The 20,728-nt window shown below is 47.7% G+C and overlaps 1 protein-coding gene across 8 annotated transcripts in view; it reads right to left on the bottom strand.

Moving 5' to 3' along the window:
• Positions 1–13,820: 13,820 nt before the first annotated feature.
• Apold1 (apolipoprotein L domain containing 1) overlaps positions 13,821–20,728 on the bottom strand; it is a 57,348-nt gene continuing 50,440 nt past the window's right edge. For 5 of the 8 annotated variants that reach the window (XM_039108001.2, XM_039108003.2, XM_039108004.2 and 2 more), the window contains one exon: positions 13,821–16,706. In XM_039108001.2, the coding sequence (XP_038963929.1) occupies positions 15,963–16,706 (744 nt within the window). In that variant the 3' untranslated portion in view covers positions 13,821–15,962. The other 3 variants (XM_063286435.1, NM_001003403.2, XM_039108006.2) reach the window with 3 other exon arrangements.

The raw sequence follows: 20,728 nt of genomic DNA, 5'->3' as shown, positions 1-20,728 counted from the left end.
TGGCCCAGGGAGTGGTGCTATTACTAGGTGTGGCGTTGTTGGAGGAAGTGTGTCACTGTGGGGGTGGGCAATGAGCCACCCCACCCCCAGCTGCCCGTTTAATAGTCTTCTCCTAGCAGCCTTCAGATGAAGATGTAGAACTCTCAGCATCTCCATGCCTACTTGGACCATGCCATGCTCCAACCTTTATGACACTGGTCCGAACCTCTGAACCTGTAAGCCAGCCTCATTTCCATGCTGTCCTTTATGAGAATTGCCTTGGTCATGGTGTCTCTTTTCAGTCATGGAAACCCTAACTAAGACAAGCAGTATGTGCTCTTTAACACCTGAGCCATCTCTCTAGCCCATGTTTTGTCTTGTTTTGTTTTTGTTTTAAATTAGTACATCTCGAATCTTCTTTGAGGTGTCTCAGACTGGCAGTTCACTGGCGTTGTGTGTCAGGACAGCGTGCGCAGCTCATGTGGTGTGAACTAGCGGTAAAGTGCTCTTTACTGTCCTGACCGAGGGAACCCACACAATTTGCCATCAGATAGAAAATACCTTTAGACTTGTAGGTTGAGGCCTGTTGTGGATTTGTATGCCCTAGTGAAGAAAGGACATGGCTGGTATAACAGGGAGGGCAGAGAGAAGAGGACACTCCCCAGGGATTTGGGGAAATGATGTTAATAATTATCTAATTTGTGTCTAGGGAACAAAGATTTATTTTTTTTTAAAGCTTGTTGTTGTTGTTGCTGCTGCTGACACAATGTCTTGTGATAAAGCTGAGACTAGCCTCAAAATCACAACAATCCTCCTGCCTCAACTTCCTAAGTCCTGTGATCTCAAGCATGTTCTACCATACTGGCCTTTCTCCCTCCCTCTTTTCTTTCTTTCTTCCTTAATAAATATTCTCAAATATTACCCTCGGGCCTTGGGCCAGACATTAGGTATGCAGCACTAAACGCACACAAAACCCAATGCTTTAAAAAAAAAACAGTTTGGGGCTGGGGATTTAGCTCAGTGGTAGAGCGCTTACCTAGGAAGCGCAAGGCCCTGGGTTCGATCCCCAGCTCCGAAAAAAAGAACCAAAAAAAAAAAAAAAAAAAAACAGTTTAAAAAAAATCCTTACATCTGGAGAGATGGCTCAGCAGTTAAGAGTATGTATGGCTCTTTAGAGGACCCAAGTTCAATTCCCGGCACTCACATAGTGGCTCACAACTGTCTAACTCCAGTCTCAAAGGATCCGATGCCCTCTTCTGCCCTCCTTGAGCACCAAGCATGTCCGTGGGCACAGACATGGATGTAAGGAAAACACTTATACATGTAAAATAGACTTTAAAAAAATGTTTCTCTCATTGTTCTTTTGAGACAAGATCTCTCTACACAACCTTGGCTGTCCTAGAACTCTCTATGTGGACCAGGCTGGCCTAGAACTCAAAAAGACCTGACTGCCTTTGCCTTCTAAATGCTGGGAGTGTACCACCCCCACCCCCACGCCCCATGTAAAAAAGCTTTAATAAATTAATAAATCCTCATCATCTAGTCCAGCAGAAAGCTGTAAAAATGCAGAAGTGGCAGCACACGATTGTGAGTTTGGGGTTAGCCTGGGTTACGTAGTTAGACTGTGTCAAATATACAAAAATAAATTAATAAATTAATTAAGAGCAAAGACACTAATAATAAGCAATTGTTAGATTTCTGAGGCAGGGGAAAGGGACAGAAGTCTGACCTTCAACAGACAAGACTGTTTATTAGTACATACAGCAAGGGGCAGCCTCTCTCCATGGGAAGCTGTGGGGTCTGTCAGGGCACAGGGGCAGGAGGGGAGCTGGCTGTGCCCTTTTATGGGTGTGGGGTAAGGGACTTGGAAATAGGGGAAATCATTGCAGCCCTAACCCCCATTTCTCTCCTGCAATCCCTCCTTCCTGAGATTGTTTGCCCGGGGCCAGACAGACTACGTCAGGAGACTGGCTGTCTCTACAGACATTCTTTCTGTTCTGAGCAAAGTCACCTGTAATATCACAGGAATGCCACCAAGGCACTCTCTCGGTCTCGGTCGTGACAAGTGAAATGAATGATACTTACAAGAAACATCAGGTGCTAAAACGTGAGCTGTCCTGGCCTTTCCCTAGACAGTACAAACATGTTCACTGTGTCTTGCAAGCAGAGACCTTCTGGTCTTTTAAACAGCACTGGCCAACAGAGAGAAATTCTTTTATATTAGCGCAATGGCTCTCTCTCTCTCTCTCTCTCTCTCTCTCTCTCTCTCTCTCTCTCTCTCGCGTGCGTGCGTGCGTGCGTGCGTGTGTGTGTGTGTGTGTGTGTGTGTGTTATCCTGACAAAATCAACTTGAAGGAGAAGGAGTTTATTGCAGCTCACAGTTCATCGGTACAGCCCACAATGGAAGGGGAGTAAAAGAATCAGGAGCTTGAAGCAGCCGGTCAGATCCTATCCACAATCAGGAAACAAAGAGATGAACACACAGTCAGCTCCCTTCCCTCTTTTATGCAATCAGTGTCCCCTGCCCAGGGAATGGTCCCTCTCATGATTAAGATTCAAGATAATCCCCCAGGGGCACCCTCAGAGGCCCGCTGCCCAGATGGTTCAAGGTTCTGTGGAGTTGCCTAATAACACTATCCCAGGTAGAAACTGAACATCTGGTAGACCAGGTAAAGGGTTTGGAGATTCAGAATTTCATTCTGAAGACAGTGGTATACTATTAAATACGTGTATCTGAAGAGACTGCTTTATAAAAAGATATAGATAAAAAGATAAAGAAAGGGGGAATTATGTTCTATGGGGGTCTGGGGAAACGGGGTGCCTCTGTGGACCCATGCCGAGACATCCCCTCCCCTGAGGGACTAGCCACACAACAGAATAGTTTATTCTGGGCATGAGAAGAGGAGTTAAGAGGGTAGTAGGGCAGAGAAAGGGGGGTGAGAAGAAGGAGGAGGAGGAAGAGGAGGAGGAGGAGGAGAAGGGAAGAAGGAGAAGATAGAAAAGAAGATGAGAGAAAAGAGAAGAGAAGGAGAGGAGGAGAGAAAGAGAGGAGGAGAGGCTGGCCATGAGCCCGTGGAGAGAAGTGGGGAAGGGGAATGGGGAGAGAAGGGACAAAGGGGCAAGAGGGTAGGAGCAAGAGAGTGAGAAGGGGGCAAGTAGCCCCTTTTAGAGTGTCAGGCATATCTGGCTGTTGCCAGGTAACTGTGGGGGTGGAGCTAAGACAGAATGCTAACAGAGACCACTTGGTTGCAAAGGAAAATGGACTGGAGAGAGGAGGAGGAAGCAGCAAGACCTATTGGCAGCATTTCAAGCAAATGATGGTAGCATTATGGATCAGAGTGTGAACACTGGGGCTGAAGAGAAAAAATATCTAAAGGGGCAATGTCGTCATGATTGATTCAACGCGGCAGGGGGATGAAGCTGGAAATGGGTCGGTGATTCATGGGATTCTGGCTTGGGCTGGTAGAAAGGAGTAGAATGATTAACATAGCTATAAAGTACTGGAGGAGGGGCAGAATAGGAGGCTGCGTACCGGGGAGGTTAAGTCCAGAAGGTGTGAGGACGAATCTCCCGTGCACACATCACGGGATTCAGAATCAGCGAGCTTATGGTTGAGCTTCTCCAGTTAAGCCTCTGCTGGAGAAGCCCAACGGGAGCTGAGGCCAGTTAGAAAGACAGGGAATAGGGTGGGGTGAGAAAGGGGAGGAGCTCCACCTGGTCTAGTCGAAGCCTCCACTCAGGAGTCTGGTCGAAGCCTCTGGTACACAGAGAAGATTCCAGTGCAATGAATAACCCCTTCGGGCCTTTCTCTCTTCCTTGTTACTAACCTTCAATGTTAGGAATCTCACCAGAAAGTCCATTTGCAGGGAAAGAACACATACTAAACTCCTTGGGCAACCTTGGCGGGGGGGGGGGGGGGGGGGGGAGGGCTCCAGGATTTATCTTATCAGATTGTAAATTCTACCTAGTACATCTCCAGGCACATTCTATAACCTCCCTTAACAAGGAGAGAGCAAAGCAGGCAGAGGATGATTCTTCTTCGCAATCTTTTAGGATGTAACCCGAGAGCATCAGAAGATGGTCCGTTTGGTTAGCGTTAAGACAGCTCCTTAGGATTCCCTTGAGAAGCCCGTATTCGCAGTTCCTCTTTCTTTCTGAGCACCTCTCTCCTTAACCATCACACTTAGGCCTCTGCTAAAATATCTCCCACGAAATCTCCAAATCTGTTTCAAACCGGCTAGACCTGAAATTCCCTTTAGCACTGAAGCTATGCAACCTGGTTTGACCTGAGTCGAGGTCCCTAAATTGCTAAGGGAACGCCCAAGGCTGCAGAGAGGGTGGGGCTGTGTGGTCTCTACACCACTTGGCACCTCACTGTAAACCTTAGAAGTGTTGTCCCTTGGGCTTGGATTCCGAGCTGAATAGGAAGGGAGAAAGGATGGGTCTGAGGAGATTGAGGTGAGAACCTAAGACTGGACCTCAGCAGGTTATAAAAGCTGCATGGGATGCATGTGGCTGTGCTTCTCTTGCAGAGGTCCCAAGTTCAATCCCTAATGCCCCACTCACATAGCTTGCAACCACCTGTGACTCCAGCTCCAGGGGGATCCAATGCCTTTGGTTTCCAAGGACACCGGTTCTCACATTTACACACAATTAAAACTAGGAAGCTTGGAGTTGGGGATTTAGCTCAGTGGTAGAGCGCTTGCCTAGAAAGCGCAAGGCCCTGGGTTCGGTCCCTAGCTCTGGAAAAAAGAAAAAAAAAGAAAAAAAAAACTAGGAAGCTTGAGAAATGGCTCAGCAGTTAAAAGCCCTGGGTTCGGTTCCCAACACACACGTGGTAGCTCATATTACCCATAATCCCAGTGCCAGGGTATATGACGTCTTCTTCTGACCTCCGTGGGTACTAGGCACTCACACGATACACATTCATACATGTAGGCAAAATGTATGTAAGTAAATATAAAAAATTAAAATGTGATCCAATAAATAGAATAAATAAAATGAAAATAAAGCTTTAAAAAAGTAAAATTGAGGGGTTGGGGATTTAGCTCAGTGGTAGAGCGCTTGCCTAGCAAGCCCAAGGCCCTGGGTTCGGTCCTCAGCTCTGAAAAAAAAAAAAAAAAGTAAAATTGATAGCAATAGAGGGAAGATACAGAATCAGCGGGCTCCAGGTTCAGCGAGAGACACAGTGTTAAGAAAATAAAGTGGTGGGCTGGAGAGATGGCTCAGCGGTTAAGAGCACCGGCTGCTCTTCCAGAGGTCCTGAGTTCAATTCCCAGCAACCACATGGTGGCTCACAACCATCTGTAATGTAATTCAGTGCCCTCTTCTGGTGTGTCTGAAGAGAGCTACAGTGTACTCATATACATAAAATAAATATAAAAGGATAAAAAATATATAAGGTGTGTCTTTCTTTCCGGAATCTGGAACATCGGGGCAATATTGAGAAGCGCATGCGCTCCCGTTGGGCAGTTTAAAGCAAATTAACAATCACCACGACACAGGGGTGGGGGCGTGACAGCAAAGCCAACTTCCCTATCAAGTCTGCTACTTGGTCAAGAGATTCCCCTGTCCACTCCATCTTTAGGTCAGTAGAAAGAAAGATTTTTGTCTCTAGGGTCCCAAAATATCTGGGGTCTCAGACTGCATGTTGTAGTAACTAAAACATGGGGAAGGAATGGGGTCTAACCTAGTCAACGCCAAGCAAGAAGTGTGCATGTTGTAATCCTTATGTCAAAAGCCACAGAAGTCAAGGCTTCAAGGTCAAGTTCACACTTTGAGCTGGGCAATAAAAAGGAAAAGCAGGTCTGGAGGGATGGCTCAGCAGTCAAGAGGGCCTGAGTTCAAATCCCAGTAAACCATATGGTGGCTCACAACCATCTGTAATGGGATCCAATGCTGTGATGTGTCTGAAGACAGCAACAGTATATTCACATACATAAAATAGATAAGTCTTTTAAAAAAAATTAAAGGACAGCTTTGACTCACTTCCTGCCTGGTTCTGTCAGATTCCTTATTTACAGCACAAGTGTTTCCTTTTTTAAAGGCACGCACAGTTAAAACCACAGGTTACTAAAGGGTGGAGAGGTTTATGAAATTGCTTGGCAACCAGACCCCGTTGCCATGCTGACTTGCTGATGCGCACACACGTTTTGTCACGATGACGTTCACAGCCGCGTCACCACATTTTGAAGCGGGAACCCTCCCAGTATAATGAGCCCACACCAGGATGACAGCAACCAATGAACAGAGAGACCGGCAGGGGCTGGAGCTGCTATGTGAAGTCCTCACACTCTGTGACACTTTAGCATCTTTGGAACCGTTTTTTAAGTGATGGGAAAATCCACCCCCGTTAGGACGCCACAGGCTTAAAGGAAAAATCAGCTAATTCCCCACCCTCCCTTGAAGATATTGCTTGACCTTCTTCAGTGGTGTATTATGCTCTCTGACCCTTTTCTACGGCTCTGGGCTGGGCTGATGAGATATCTCGGTGGGTCAAGGCACTTGCCTCCCTGAAGACCTGAGTTCAACCCCTGAGGCCCACAGGGTAGGAGAGAACTGAGTCTGCACGAGGCTCAGTTTCATGGAGGCTATCCACCAATGAGGGCAAGCATCACCTATCTATTTTCGCTTTAATTGCTTTGCTTCCTGCATTTCTGCCCCTCCTGATCATCTATTAACTCAAACCTCCACCCTGAGCCTGTTCATCTGACTCAGCCCTTTAACAGGCCTGTATCACACCATTATTTGAATTACCTTAGCTCTTCCTTGGAAGTCTCGCCCGCTCTGACGCACTAAGGAAGTGGGGCAAACCCCATAGAAACTTGGTGGGCTTCTGAATCTGCACTCATACTCAGAACCAAGTTTTATTTAGCTATTTAGAGATTTCTTTTTTTCTCCTTGACCGACTCTTACTAAATTTCCCAGGCTGGTCTAGAATTCACGAGTCTCCTGAATCAACATGCATACGTCCAGGCAAAACATATACAAAATAAAAGTAAGTATTTTCTTTTCTTAAAGAACAGAGAATTGGGCTGGAGAGATGGCTCAGCAGTTGAGAACACTGACTGCTCTTCCAGAAGTCCTGAGTTCCATTCCCAGTAACCACATGGTGTCTCACAACCATCTGTAATGGGCACCTGATACCCTCTTCTGGTGTGTCTGAAGACAGCTACAGTGTACCCACATACATGAAATTAAAAAATAAATAAATAAATCTTAAAAAAGAACAGAGAATTTTTAAAGGACAGAAAATAAAAGAATGGGTCAAATGAGTTAGGAAGATACACTTTGGGAAAGGCATAACTGAGAAATAAGCCTTTGGGAGCTGTGCAGACGGTGAAGTAAAAGTTAGACAACTGGGGCTCTCGAGTAATCTTTTCCATTTTCCTGTGTAGTTCAGCGTGGCCTCCTGTTCACCATGTAGCTGAGAGCAGCCCTGAACCCTTAGTTCTCCTACATTCATCTCCCAAGAGCTAGGATTATGGGGTACAGCATCTGCTAGCTTTAATAGAAGCAGAAGAGTGGTTAAAAAAAAAGGGCCCATTATACAGAGAGGAAAGTGGAGGAGCACTGTACACAGTGGGACGAGATGCCAGAGCCTCTATGAAGATGTGTGGCGCCGTTCATGTGTTCATTCAACAGACGTGGCAGGAGCCGAAGGCACCACCATACAGACTTAATGATAGCTGTGACTGGGTTTCAGTCCCTAAGGACCTCAGGGTAAGCGTAAACGCCTTCAGTAAAATCGATCGTCGGAAGAGACACAGTCACGAGGCTTTTAGACATGTGGGTCTGAGTGAGACCACATCAGGCTGGAATCACAGTGTGGCTCTGCAGGGACAGGCATGGGTCCCCGGGACACAGTCTCTCTCTTTCTCCACCTGCACCCTTCTTAGTCAGTTTTAGTAGGTTTCTTGTGTCATTCAATGTCTCTCAAATTCAAGTTGACCTAAGTCCCACACAGTTCAGGAGTTGGGTAGTGAGATACTGAGTGGACGTGCATGGGAGGGGGCTGTGTGGAGGCAATGGCGGTAAGAGGGTAGTGTTTAAGAGTCTAAAATTGGGCTGGAGAGATGGCTCAGTGGTTAGGAGCACTGACTGCTCTTCCAGAGGTCCTGAGTTCAATTCCCAGCAACCACATGGTGGCTCACAACCATCTGTAATGGGATCCGATGCCCTCTTCTGGTGTCTGAAGACAGCTACAGTGTACTCATATAAATAAAATAAATCTTTAAAAAAAAGAGAGAGAGAGAGAGAGAGAGTCTAAAATTAGGGGATACTTGAAGATCAAGAATGGAGGATAGAGAAAAAGCTACCAAGGAAGTTAAGAACCAAAAACATCTATAGAGGCTGAGGAAGGAAGGGAGGGAGGGAGGGAGGGAGGGAGGGAGGGAGGGAGGGAGGGAGGGAGGGAGGAAGGAACTGGGAAGCTGGGTCTGGGGAGACAGCTCAGTAGGTCAAGAGCTTGCCAACACAGTAGCACGGGAACAGGGGTTCAGAATCCTAGGATGTATCTATCACTCTGTCGATGGCAAAGTGATGACAATGGGCCCCGAGAGCCAGGTCCCAGGCTGAACTCCAAGGTCAGTGAGAGACCCTGTCTCAAAAAGAAGGTAGAGAGCCATGGAGGAAGACAGCTGATACCAACCTCTGACCTTTGAACACACACAACCACACCCGTGTGGATACACACATACAGCACAGAACGACGAACTATTTCTTTTTAATTTAAAATTTCCTAAAGTAGGTAGTGTAAAAGACCATGGTCAAAAGCACCTCTGGGAAGAAAGGCTTCATTTCATCTTGTACCTCCCAGGTCACAGTTCCCAGCTGAGGGAAGTCAGGGCAGGAGCTCCAAGCAAGCCCGGAAGCAGGACCGTGGAAGGTACCACTTACTGCTTGGGTTTTCACGGTTTGCTCTGCGTGCTCTCTTATAACCCAGGGCCACCAGCACATGAGTAGCATCTCCTGCAGTGGGCTGGGTTATCACATCAATCATTAGTCAACCGTGGACCAATCGGATGGCGGCAGTACCCCAGTTGAGCTTTCCTCTTCCAGAGTGATCTGGTTTGTGTGAAGGTGACACAGGCAAGCACAGGCAGTTCACAGTGTAAAATGCTATAGGGAAGTTAGGGTGAAATGTAAACCATAGGTAGTGCTTTATTGCATCTCAGGGTGTAATGTCAATGACAAATCACCGCGTCGTTTAGTGGAACCCGGAGCTTTACTCATCATTCACACCCACTTACTCACCTGGACGCTTCCAGCGGAGAGAGGCCACACAATTGGACCGGAAGTTAGTGCGCACCCTGGCTGGAAGAAATAAAAACTGACAACCAGGCTCTGGCAGTTGTGGTGGGATCATCTCAAGCAGTTTCAGTTTTCAAGGGTCGGTTGGTCCAGGATTTTAGTTTCTGATGCTGTGATGAAGCACCGTGACCAAAAGCAACTTCAGGCGGAAAGAGTTTACTTGGTTTCTGTTTCATAGTCCGTGGTGCAGAAAAGTCAGGGCAGGGACTCCGGCAGGAACCTGGAGCTAAGAATTGGAGCAGAAGCAGAGAGGGACGCCACTTGCTGGAAGTGGAAGGGACGCCACTACTGCTTTCTTATATCATCCAGGCCACCAGGGTTGGCCCCACCACCATGGGCTGAGTACTCCCACATCTACCATCAAACCAGGAAGTGCACCACAGGCTTTTACCCACAGGTCATTTTGGTAGGGACATTTTCTCAGTTGAGAAATAAAGTCTTCCAAAGTGACTGTAGCCTGTGTCAGACTGACACAAAATTACCCAGTAAGCCCCATCTTCTCGGCTGTGTTGTCTCTAACGCACTAAATTCTCGCCTCAGCAATTAGCACAAATCCTGCTCTTCCCACCCTGCTTCCCCCACCCACATCCCCCTTGCACCCCCGTTTTTTAGACCAGGTCTTACTCTGAATCCCAGGCTGGCTGTGAACTCATAATCTTTGCGTCCTGACTTTCAGAATGCCAGGACTAGACACACGAGCCACCGTGCCAGACACAAATACACTCACTAGTAAAATAGCTAAGAGTATTAACTCTAGAATGAGACCGTTCCAAAACTCAAATCCTGGGTTACTCTCCTTGTGTGGCCTCTCCAGTTCCTCGATGTATGTAACAATGGCAAGGTAACTAGAGTATCCACTTGCAAAGATTACTGTAAATAAAATCAAAGTGTACCCAGAACAGTGCTTGTAAGTTCTTAATAATGGTTAGCTATAATTATTGAATTCTTTACCAGAAAGGCTTTAGTTTTTCTAGGGTCTAATCTTATAAGCACTGGGGAAAAAAAGCATTGGTTTTGTTTGTTTGTTTGTTTGTTTGTTTGTTTGAGATAGGGTCTTAGCCCAAGCTGACCTCAAGTTTATTATGTAGCTGAAGCCGGCCTTGAGTTCCTGAGTCTCCTGCCCTAGCCTCCCAAGGGCTGGGATTCTACTCGTGCACCACCAAGCCCTATTAAAATAACAAGGGCAACAATAATAATAGTTTTTAATTATATTGTGAAAATTCAATTTAAATCACAGGGTGAGGGCAGTGGTATGTGTTGACCTAGAAGAGCAGCTTTTGTCTGTGAGAAAGATTTGAGGCATGACACTCTCCCAGCTCCACCTTCATAAATAGCCTCTCTCAGCTTTAACTTCTTCATAAATTTGGCCATGGGAACTAGTCAGCGTCTAACTGTGGGTGAGAAGCCAGACCTTAGCAGTGGCCCCTGGTTACAGTTCCTGGACCAAGCAGACATCTGGCCTTCTTTTATGCCACTTTGGGGGGGGGAGCTAAAGGGGGTTACAACAGAGATACAAAATATCATTAAACAGTAAGACCACAGCAACACCACTCTCTCCACAGTTGTGTCAATGCCAGTGAAGCAGGAGCAGCTGAGGATTCCAGATATACATTCCTGGTCCCCACATGGGACCCACTCTATCCGTACAATTTCCCTTCTGACAAACTCTGGTTGCTAAGAGAACATTCCTAGAGCTTAGGGCTCTCCTTGTCCAGCTCCAATGTGCTGCTGGGTTTATATCCCTTCTGTCAGGCACAAAGGCAGCTTTTTAACTTCCTACTAGCAAGGGATCCATTGCTGTTAACGAGAAGGATGCTTATGACTACAGGAATTCTGTACGCTTCAACCAAGATAGGGCTCCGGCTTTAAGGCCTGCTGTGGCAGAGTCAAGCTGGTATAGACTGGTGCAGCTTCTAGACCCCGGAAGCTCTCCAAGGTACAGGGGCATAGATGGGCAGTTAGAGTAAGGCCACTCCAGAATACCAGTCCCACCTGCCTATGGCCACCACCACATAGGCTTTTGCTTAGTTTTGCTTTCCAGAGAGGTCTCTGTAGACCAGGCTAGCTTGGATTGCTTCATCCTCCTATGTGGAGCTCACTAGGGCTGGAATAACAGGAAAAGAGACCAAACTCGGCCTTAGTTGATAATTTCGAATGCTTTTGCATTTTGGGAGAGAAAGTCTCTTATAACTCGGGCTGGCCTCCACAGGCAAAGCTGACCTTGACTTCCTAATCTTCCTGCCTCTCCATCCTGAATGCTAGGGTTACAGGCAAGCACCACCATACCAGGGGTGTGGTTTTGTTTTGGTTTTAGGTTCATTTTTAAAGTTGCTGTAATTTTGTTCTTGTTGCTGCTGCTGCTGCTGCTGCTGCTGCTGCTGCTGCTGCTGCTCCTCCTCCTCTTCCCTCCCCCCTACTCCCCTTCCTCCTCCTCTTCCTCAAAGGTAGGCTCTTACTATGTAGCCCAGGCTCGTGTAGAGTGTAAAATTCTTCCTGCCTCAGCCTTCTGAGTGCTGGGATCACCAGGACCAGCTCACTTTCGAGTTTTTAAGATGACTCGAAGGCTGATTTCTAGATCACACGGGATCCCTGTATATCATTTGGTTAAGCAATTGACCACATAACTGAAATGCATTCAAAGACAAACATGGGACTGGCAATTATGAAAAACAAAAATTAAAAAGAACTTTAGGTTTGAGCTCCTCGAGTTAACAGAATGGACTCATTTACTGTAACGGAAGAAGTGACTTAGGATGCTGCTACGTTCAGCTACCTTCCTCTCCACTTATCGCTTTAGAGCCTCTTTTCTACAACTTATTTTTAATCCGTCTGTATGAGGGTGTGCAGGTGCCCACTGAGGCCAGAAGAGGGCATTAAACCCCCTGAAGCTGGAACTCCACATAGTCCTGAGTGGGCTGAAGTTGATGCTGGACCCAAACTGGGCTTCTCCCAAAGAACAGCAAAGGCTTAGCCACTGAGCCATCACCTCAGCCCCTGAACAACCTCTCTGTCCAATTTTCCTTTTTTTCATACCAAGCTGCTGAGGGAGAGCTACAGAAAGTTGACTGTTTGACATGCCCAATCTAGAATGGTCTCTACAGCACTCCTCTCTCCCCCGCCCCCGCCCAGCAAATATTTTACCTTTGAAATTCATCACATTGGACATGGCCCATGTCTAGGGCAAATACACAGAAGGAGTTGGGGTCACAATGTTCACTAAGGGTCCTGTCTTTCTTTCTTCCTTTCTTTCTTCCTTCCTTCCTTTCTTTCTTTCTTTCTTTCTTTCTTTCTCGGGGGGTGGGTCCTTTTTATGATTTTGAAAAATTTTGTATATGTGAATGTCTTGCCCACATATAGGTATGGGTACCACGTGAATGGCTGGTGTCCATGGAGATCAGAAGAGGGTGTCCCCAGGAACTGGAGTTACAGATAGTTGTGAGCTGTCATGTGAGTGCTGGGAATTGACTCTGTGTCCCCTGTAAGAGCAACAAGTGCTCTTCATCGTTGAGCCATGAAACTATCAGAGTTTTAAGATGCAAACCAGGGGTTAGGGATTTAGCTCAGTGGTAGAGCGCTTGCCTAGCAAGCGCAAGGCCCTGGGTTCGGTCCCCAGCTCCGGGGGGAAAAAAAAAAAAAGAATAGAACCAACAAGTATTTTCCAAACCCTGCCATTTCTCTCTCTCTCTCTCTCTCTCTCTCTCTCTCTCTCTCTCTCTCTCTCTCTCTCTTCATTTTTGCCACACACCCCTTCAACCTGCTTGTTTATGGAATGAAGGTTGAAAGGGAAACCCCACTTCATTGTCCCATGAAAGAATAAACAATTTGTCTCTAGGACCAATCGCACTGAACTTTGCTAACCCCCGGCAGAGCCTCCAATCTTCACAGCGTGAGTACACATAAGCAAGAGAACGGCCAACTGTCCCTCATAGACAAACAGTGAATTATTCAAGTGGGTTTTCAGGTTTTTGTTGTTTCGTTCTGTCTCTGAGATGAGGTCTCACTGTGTAGCTCAGGTGCCCTGGAGCTCAAACTCTAACTCCTTCTGCCACCAGGCCATGGTTGTAGGCTGAGTTACTACTACGTCCAACTATGCATCAAAAGTGGACGCTCTCTCAGATATGCAGGAAGCAGACCACTGGTAAAAACTTCTGAGGTTGAGTACTTAGCTATGCTCAAAACGTTCCCACCTCAGTTTATTTGGAACTGCTGGGCACTGGAGGAATATAAGCCAAGACAAAGCACCAATGCATGATGGCAAGAGGGGATGGCTTCAGCTGGACGACAGAAGGAGAGCACGAGGTGTCGAGGTGTACTCCAGCATCCACACAGGGCAGTCTATCAATGACATCAGTTAAAAAAAAAAAAAAAAAACCCAGGCTGGTGCACACTCCTTTAATCCCAGCACTCAGGAGGCAAAAGCAGGCAGATGTCTGTGAGTTTGAGGGCAAGCCTAGTCTATAGAGTGAGTTCCAGCACAGCCAGGGGTACCTAGAGAAAGACATGGTGTCGGAAAAAGAGAAAAAGCCATATCAATGTCAAATGAAACCAGGATACATCCTGATTACTGTTTATAGAAAACAAAAACAAATATAGAAACAGCAGCCCCTCCCCCTCATGCCAAACTTACATTTCCTCAGACACACCACAGCCATCACTGGGAAGGGGCTTCACAAATGCATGGCATTAAATAACTTAAATACACAGTCAAGGTTTCTTAGGTACGGTCTCATAGACTTTCCAACTTTTTTTTTTAAAGGATAATTTAGGAAGACATTGAATAAATTAGAAGTACTTTCTTAAACATAGATAACAGGTTTCTTACAGCCACAAAGTCGAAATGCAACAGATCTCCACCATAACACAATTTTATAAAAACAGAATTTCATAGGACATCAGGTTTCCGAGGTCTAAATGCTTTCTTCATCTGTCTCTATTCCTCCACCCCTGAATTAAACAGGTTTTCTTTTTCAAGCCAAGTGCTTTTCTGGCCAAGTACCTTCAAGACACATAGGCTTAACTTTTCAAATCTTCCACAGTTCAAGACTCCATTTCCTAGTTTAAAAATCAGCTTGGTCTCTCTCTCCAGGACTCCCCATCTTACTTACAAAGACCGTGTCAAACACTAAAGAGTCCTCTCTGGGGTCGGGGGGACTCTAGAAATCCAAACCTGAGCTCTTGGAAAGAGCCTTAAGAGACTCCCTTCCTATTCAGACACTTACTACTCTTATTATTTTCTAAATAATGTGAAGGTTAAATAAAATCAAATGTGAAGGCAGCAATTAAATAACTATTTTTAAATAGTTCACATTACTTCTATACCAGTCCCCTACAAGGAATGGCCACTACTGCCCTCTATAGGGTCGGAAGTGCTCTGTCTCCTAGTTCACAGGGGACAGAGTAACTGGCTTTACAAGCACACAGCGTACTCTTTCTCTGGCTTCTGGGCTAATCTTCCCAGAACACTCTGAGCGTGATTCTGAAGGCCCTGGAAAGGCTTTGAACAATTGAAGGGAGTCAGAAGATGGCTTTTTGTTTTGGTTTTTGAGACCAGGGTGGCCTTGAGTTTGCTATGTAGCCAAGAATGACCCTGAACTACTGGTCCCCCTGTCTCCATCTCCAAGCGCTGGCCTTACAGGTGTGTCCCACCACACCTGGCTGGAGATGAACCTTTGCTGTGTCATTTTCAAACATTTATGGGGCATCAGAATCAGCCAGAGGCGGGCCTCATATTTGGAGTTCCTGATCTCAGAAATCTGGGATGGAGCCCAACAGTTAACCCTTCAGAAGCCAGGCCAGGAAGTACATTTTTGTGAGCTAGCCTCTGTGTTTGTCATTATCTCAGGACTTCGCAACAGGGTGGCCTCCTACCACCATCTGTAGCAAGACAAGGTGGCTAAGTCACAGGACAGTGGGGGACAGAACCTGGGATCAAGACTCTTAAACTCAAAGGCCATGGCTCTCTATGCTACAGTCATTTAAAATTGTCAGGGTCTTCATCTCACCCCTTGCCCAGCTCCTTTATGGACGTGAAGGGGGTGAGCGTGTTGGGATTAGAGTGACTCTTCAGGTGGCTTTCCTTCTCAGGGTACCTAGAGGTGTGGATTTGAAGCCACACTGGAACAGTCTATGCAGTAGCCAGGTTTGGTCTGTGAGTGGATAAACTGGCTGCGTGTGAGAGCTGAGCAAGTCAGCTCCTCGGCCCCGTCTGGGTCTGCACACCCTACAAACACAAGGTTCTTCTTTCTTGTTCTGGATTCTGGAGTCCTGTGTATCGGAAACTGCCGAAGCAAAGTTGAAAAGTAAAAGTCTCCTCTCACCAACATTTGAGAATCTCAGGATTCTAGTAACAACACATAAGAGGTCCAAGAGGGAGACACCTCGCCAGACCTCTATTACTCAAGCCATCAAGCCCCCCCACCCCAATAACTCTAATTGAAGGACAGTCTGACAAGCTGTGTGCAGCTAAAAAGGATTTGGGGAGTCCCCAAAGTGACTGTTTAGGGTCACATACTCAGTTGGGATTACACAAGTGAAAAGTCTTTCGCACACACAAGGAGCTACGGACTGATGCCCTGCAAGAAGAGCTTCTGAAATCCTTTGCACTCCGCCCATGTAGCACTTCCTTGTGGATGCTGCGAATCTAGAACATTCCACACAGCTAGAGGATGCTCTTAGAAAAACAACGCTGCATCCAGATCAGGGGAGTTCCTGAGGTTGTGACCACGGCCGGCCTTGGTACAGAGCTGGACCCGGGATTCCAGCTGCTCACTAAGTTCATCCAGGGCACCAGTGCAGGACTCCAGGCTCTCAGACAGTTTCTGAATCTTGGCCTTCAGCACGGCCTGGCTGACTTTGGTGGCCCCCTCCGCACGCCTGGGGATGAGGAAGCCACGCGAGCCGAAGAAGACGATGAAGTAGACAGAGTTGTAAAGAGCCATGGAGGCGTCCCTCCCGCTCTGCAGCAGCTGGCGGTCCCCGCGCCCCTGCCACTGACAGAAGAACTCAAGGCAGCTCAGGAGTTCGCGCATCTGGTCCTGGCAGGTGGCGGCGATCTCTTGCACCCTCCGTACCTCCCGGGAATTGCAGAAGATCAGAGAGAGGTCGGACGTGATGGTGACTGCCCCTCCGGCGGTGGCCACCCCTAAGCCCACGGCGGACGCCACGAGCGAGGCTCCCAGGGTGACCGGGCTGAGTGATAACCCCACGATGGCTGCTAGGGCGCCAGCAGCGCTCAGAGAGCTGCCAGCTACGTTGGCTGCCAAGGAGCGCCTCCGTAGACGCTCGAGCCTCCGGGCCACTTCGCGCAGGCGCAACACTTGGCAGTGCAGCCGGCCGCGGCGGTCCAGCAGCAACCCTTGAAAGCGCCGCAGCGCATCGGCGCCCTGCGGCTCCCAGGCCGTCCACTTCTCCATGCCCTGTAGGGGACACAGACCCGCAGTTAGTCCTAGTCTCCTCGCCCGTTGCTGCCCTAGGCTAGAGCTGGCCGGTGCACAAGAGAGAGTCCTCAAATAATTAATAGACCTTGTGCTGGTGGTGTTGCCTTAATGATAGATCACTTACATAGCATTCGACCCCCAGATTCAACCCGCAAAACTGCCGAAATGAATACACGAAAAATAAAGGACTGGTAACAGAGAGGTAAGTTACCACTAGGTCATGCGTCAGGTTTTCAAAGGCTCGCTCTGGCGTCTGGGACAAGTCACACAAGTTCTCAGAACCCGTTAACTGTGCATTCAAACGAGATTATTCTGTCTTCTGCTTTTCTCCCAGGGAACAGAATCTATGGGCATCGTCCATAGATTTAAATAAAGATTTAAACGGGAAGGTGGAGACTATTAGAAGGCTGCTCCAAGAAAGCGCTCTGAAAACAGACTTTGCTCTGTTTTCAAAATGACCCTTGGGGTGAGGATGTAGCTCAGTGGTAGAACCATTGTCTGGCATGACACACACCCCTCGTCCTATTCCCTTCCCTAACCTCTGGCAAACGAGAGCCAATAAAAAGAAGAGAATACCATAAAAGTGGTAAACTGTGCTTGTAACAAAAGCTTTTCATTACATAGAGACTTGTGTCCTAGGAACTCAAGGTAACCCCCGCCCATCTGTCTCATTTTCTCCTCTCCCTTCCCCTCTCCCTCCTTCCTCTCTCTCCCTCCCTTTTTCTCCCTCTGTCTCTGCCTCCCTCAGTGTCCCCTTCCCTCTCTCTAGCACTTGGGAGGTGGAGGCGGGATCATTGAGAGTCCAAATCCAACCTGGTCTAAACATGGAGTTCTAGACCATCCAAAGCTACATGACAAGAACTTGTCTTGTGGCAAAAAAGGAAAGGGGTAGGGTGTTAGCAGCTCACTGGAGGCTTCTTGGATCCAGATGAACTGAAGCCAATAAAAGGTGACTAAGGGAGAATGCTAAATGAAACCGGGCTCACCAGGAAAAGGCCATCTGTCCTGGTAACCAGAGAGCCCCATTTTCATATACACTGTACTTTCCCCAGTCAGAACTGCTTGAAGGTGTCAAATAAGTCACAGAAAGAGCTTAGCAAACCTGAACGAGCAGGGCAGAAGTTATTCAATTTCTGATCTCTCTCCATTTGTTTTTGTTGCGTTTAAAGGCAGACTCTTACGTAGTCCAAGTTGGCCTCAAACTCTTGATTCTCCAGCCTCCACCTCCTGAGTTCTAGCATTCCAGGCTTGCACCAGCATGCACAGCCAGGACTCGTTGGCGTCGGTTAGGATGAAGGCTTTCAGAGACAGGCTACCAACCCAACTGATGCTTCTCAGTGCCCTGTGCAGGTCTCCTTACTCATAGGTCCTACTGTTCCTTGTTGACCTCCATGATTTATCTGACAGTAAGAAGTTTTCAGGTAACAAGAACGAATGAGGAAAAAGTCACCCTAAATACACCATGCCCCAAGAGTTGACCCCGATGTCACCAATCCCATTATAGACACATCTCTTGGACTCCCCCACTTACCCTTCACTCTGGCCTCCAGGAAGCAAAGTGGGAGACTGTTTCTGGATAAGCGTGCTTTATAGTTCCCAGGAACCAATGACGGCTCTGGGAAAGCCTTGTCTCATTCTGAGAAGCTGCAGTTTCCTGCCCTGACCCCTGCTGCCTTTGGCCAGGATATGACATGTTGGAAAAAGAGACGCTGGCAAAGCACGTCCCGTATTTAGGAAATGAACATTGTGTGTTCGCTTTCCCCTCCAAACGCAGGAAGAGAACCACAGGCTCTTCCCCAACTTGAAACAAGTGCTGTCATCTCCCAGTGGGGATACCCTGCCTTTCCTCTCCTGAGAATAGCTACTGACGCCATCAGGGGAAGCTTTCCCATATGCCCCAGGCTGCCCAATTATAGTGTTTCTTTGAGAGAACTCCATCAGAGAATCATTTTTAAAAAGAAATAGGAGGGACCGGAAAACTCAATTATGATCGATACAGCCACTCGAAGTCCATTTCAAAGAGCTTTGTGAGTCTGTGAGTAGCTGAAACATGTGACCCATTAAGGAAGGGCAGCCAGCACCAAGGAGCTTCTAAGATGCAAGGCCACGCCCACAGGAAGTGCTGCGTGCAGTTCAGGGCATCTCCAGCTGTGGAGAAGACACAGGAGGTCTCAGAAAGGGCACACTGCGGGCCAAATGCGTCAGAAAAATCAGTAGGGTCAAGCTGCACACCGAGCTAATTATACACTTTCTATGGCAGCAGGGAGATGATGGCTTCCGGGGTTTTCATATGAAGCACGTGCTGTAGCTTACATCATGGTTAAACGAGTGGATTCTAGCTACAGGTTCCCCAGCAGGGTCTGAAGAACAGTTATCCATTGAAGAGAGTGCAGGCAGGGAAATAAATGCAGCTTCTTTCTGTGCATTTACCCAGACCAGATCGTGGAGCACCACCATAGCTATCCCTGAAGCAGTCAGGGGTGGCCGGAGCTTAGCGGGGGTGGGGTGGGGGGTGGGGGGGGGTGTCAAGGGGCGGTACCCAGCCACACCAAAGGACCCCAAACACAAGATCCTTTGTCTGGTACTGTCAACAAAGGCCAAACTAGTTTTCACTTAAATGGTTCTTGTCTCCCGCTGGAGGTGAGGTAGACTAGCATGCCAGAGGCCCTCGATTCTACCACCAGCACCCATAAACCCATCACAGTGGCCCACCCCTGAAATCCCAGCACCAGGAAGTAAAAGCTTGAGGGTTAGACATTTAGGATCACCCTCGGATTCATAACTAGTTGGAGTCTAGCCTGGGCTACATAAGACCCTGTCTCCAAAACAAAACAACCCCCCCCCCCTTATTCACTTGGAGTCTTTTGCTTTGTTTCTGTGAAGTGCGGTCTCACTACGGAGTCCTGGCTAGCCTAGAACTCATAAAGTAGATGTGGCTGGCCTTGAACTTGCTCCTTGCCTCTGCCTCATTTGGGAAATCTCAACAGCTGTATCCCTGTTGAACACACTTGAGCCCCTCACCCACTTTCGTATCAATAACCTGTCTTTATCAGAGCACACCCTGCGGCTCTTCAACTGGATCAGTCAGGATTTAGTCCACGTCCAAGTGTTCTGGCTATAAGCTCCTACAGAACAATCATAACTGAGCAGAATGGCTCCAGTGTCTGCTTGCAGTTCTGAGACAAAAGGCAGAATGGCTGGGCAGGGTGGCACAGGCCTGTAATCCCAGCACCAGGAGAGATGAGGCATCATAGTTTGCTCAAAGTTCAAGGTTCAAAGTTCAAGGATTAAACCTAAGTTCAATCCTCAGGACCTATGTTAAAAACTGCCAAGTGGAAGGTTGAGGATTTAGCTCAGTGGTAGAGCACTTGCCTAGCAAGCGCAAGGCCCTGGGTTCGGTCCCCAGCTCCAAAAAAAAGAAAAAAGAAAAAAACAAACAAACTGCCAAGTGTGGTTTCGCTGGTCAGACAGCCTAGCCTACATCACAAGCTCTATCTACTCCAACAGAAAGGCAGTCAGCACGTGAAGAACACTAAGTCGTTCTCTTACCTCCGTGTGCATGTGTGTGCGGTGGGGAGTGTAGAACAGGGTTTATTTTCCCCGTAGCTTTGAGATCTCAGCTCACGACCTGTTGGCTCCATTACTTTGAATAGCACAGCAGGTCAGGGGTGTGTGGCAAACTGCTCAAACGAAACAGGGAGGAAGAAGGGGGGATTGGGTTTTACATGAAGGGCATGCTGCCAAACACGTAAGACAAAGCCCTTTCATTAGAGCCACCCCCTAAAACAGTGACAGTGTCACGCTGAAGACCAAGCTTTTAACTCATGGGCTTTGCGGGGGGGATACACCCAAACTGCAGAAGGTCAGTGCGAGCTATACAGTGAGGCCCAAGTCAGTCCGGGCTACACAGAGTTACAGGCCAGCCTCAGGCTACAATGGGAGACTCTGCCTCAAAGAACCAAGAAGAAGGCTGGAGAGGGAAGAAGAAGAAGAGATTCATC

Source organism: Rattus norvegicus, chromosome 4 (assembly GCF_036323735.1).
Source record: "Rattus norvegicus strain BN/NHsdMcwi chromosome 4, GRCr8, whole genome shotgun sequence".
Classification (NCBI taxonomy): Eukaryota; Metazoa; Chordata; class Mammalia; order Rodentia; family Muridae; genus Rattus; species Rattus norvegicus.
This window is presented reverse-complemented; position numbering and strand designations above follow the sequence as displayed.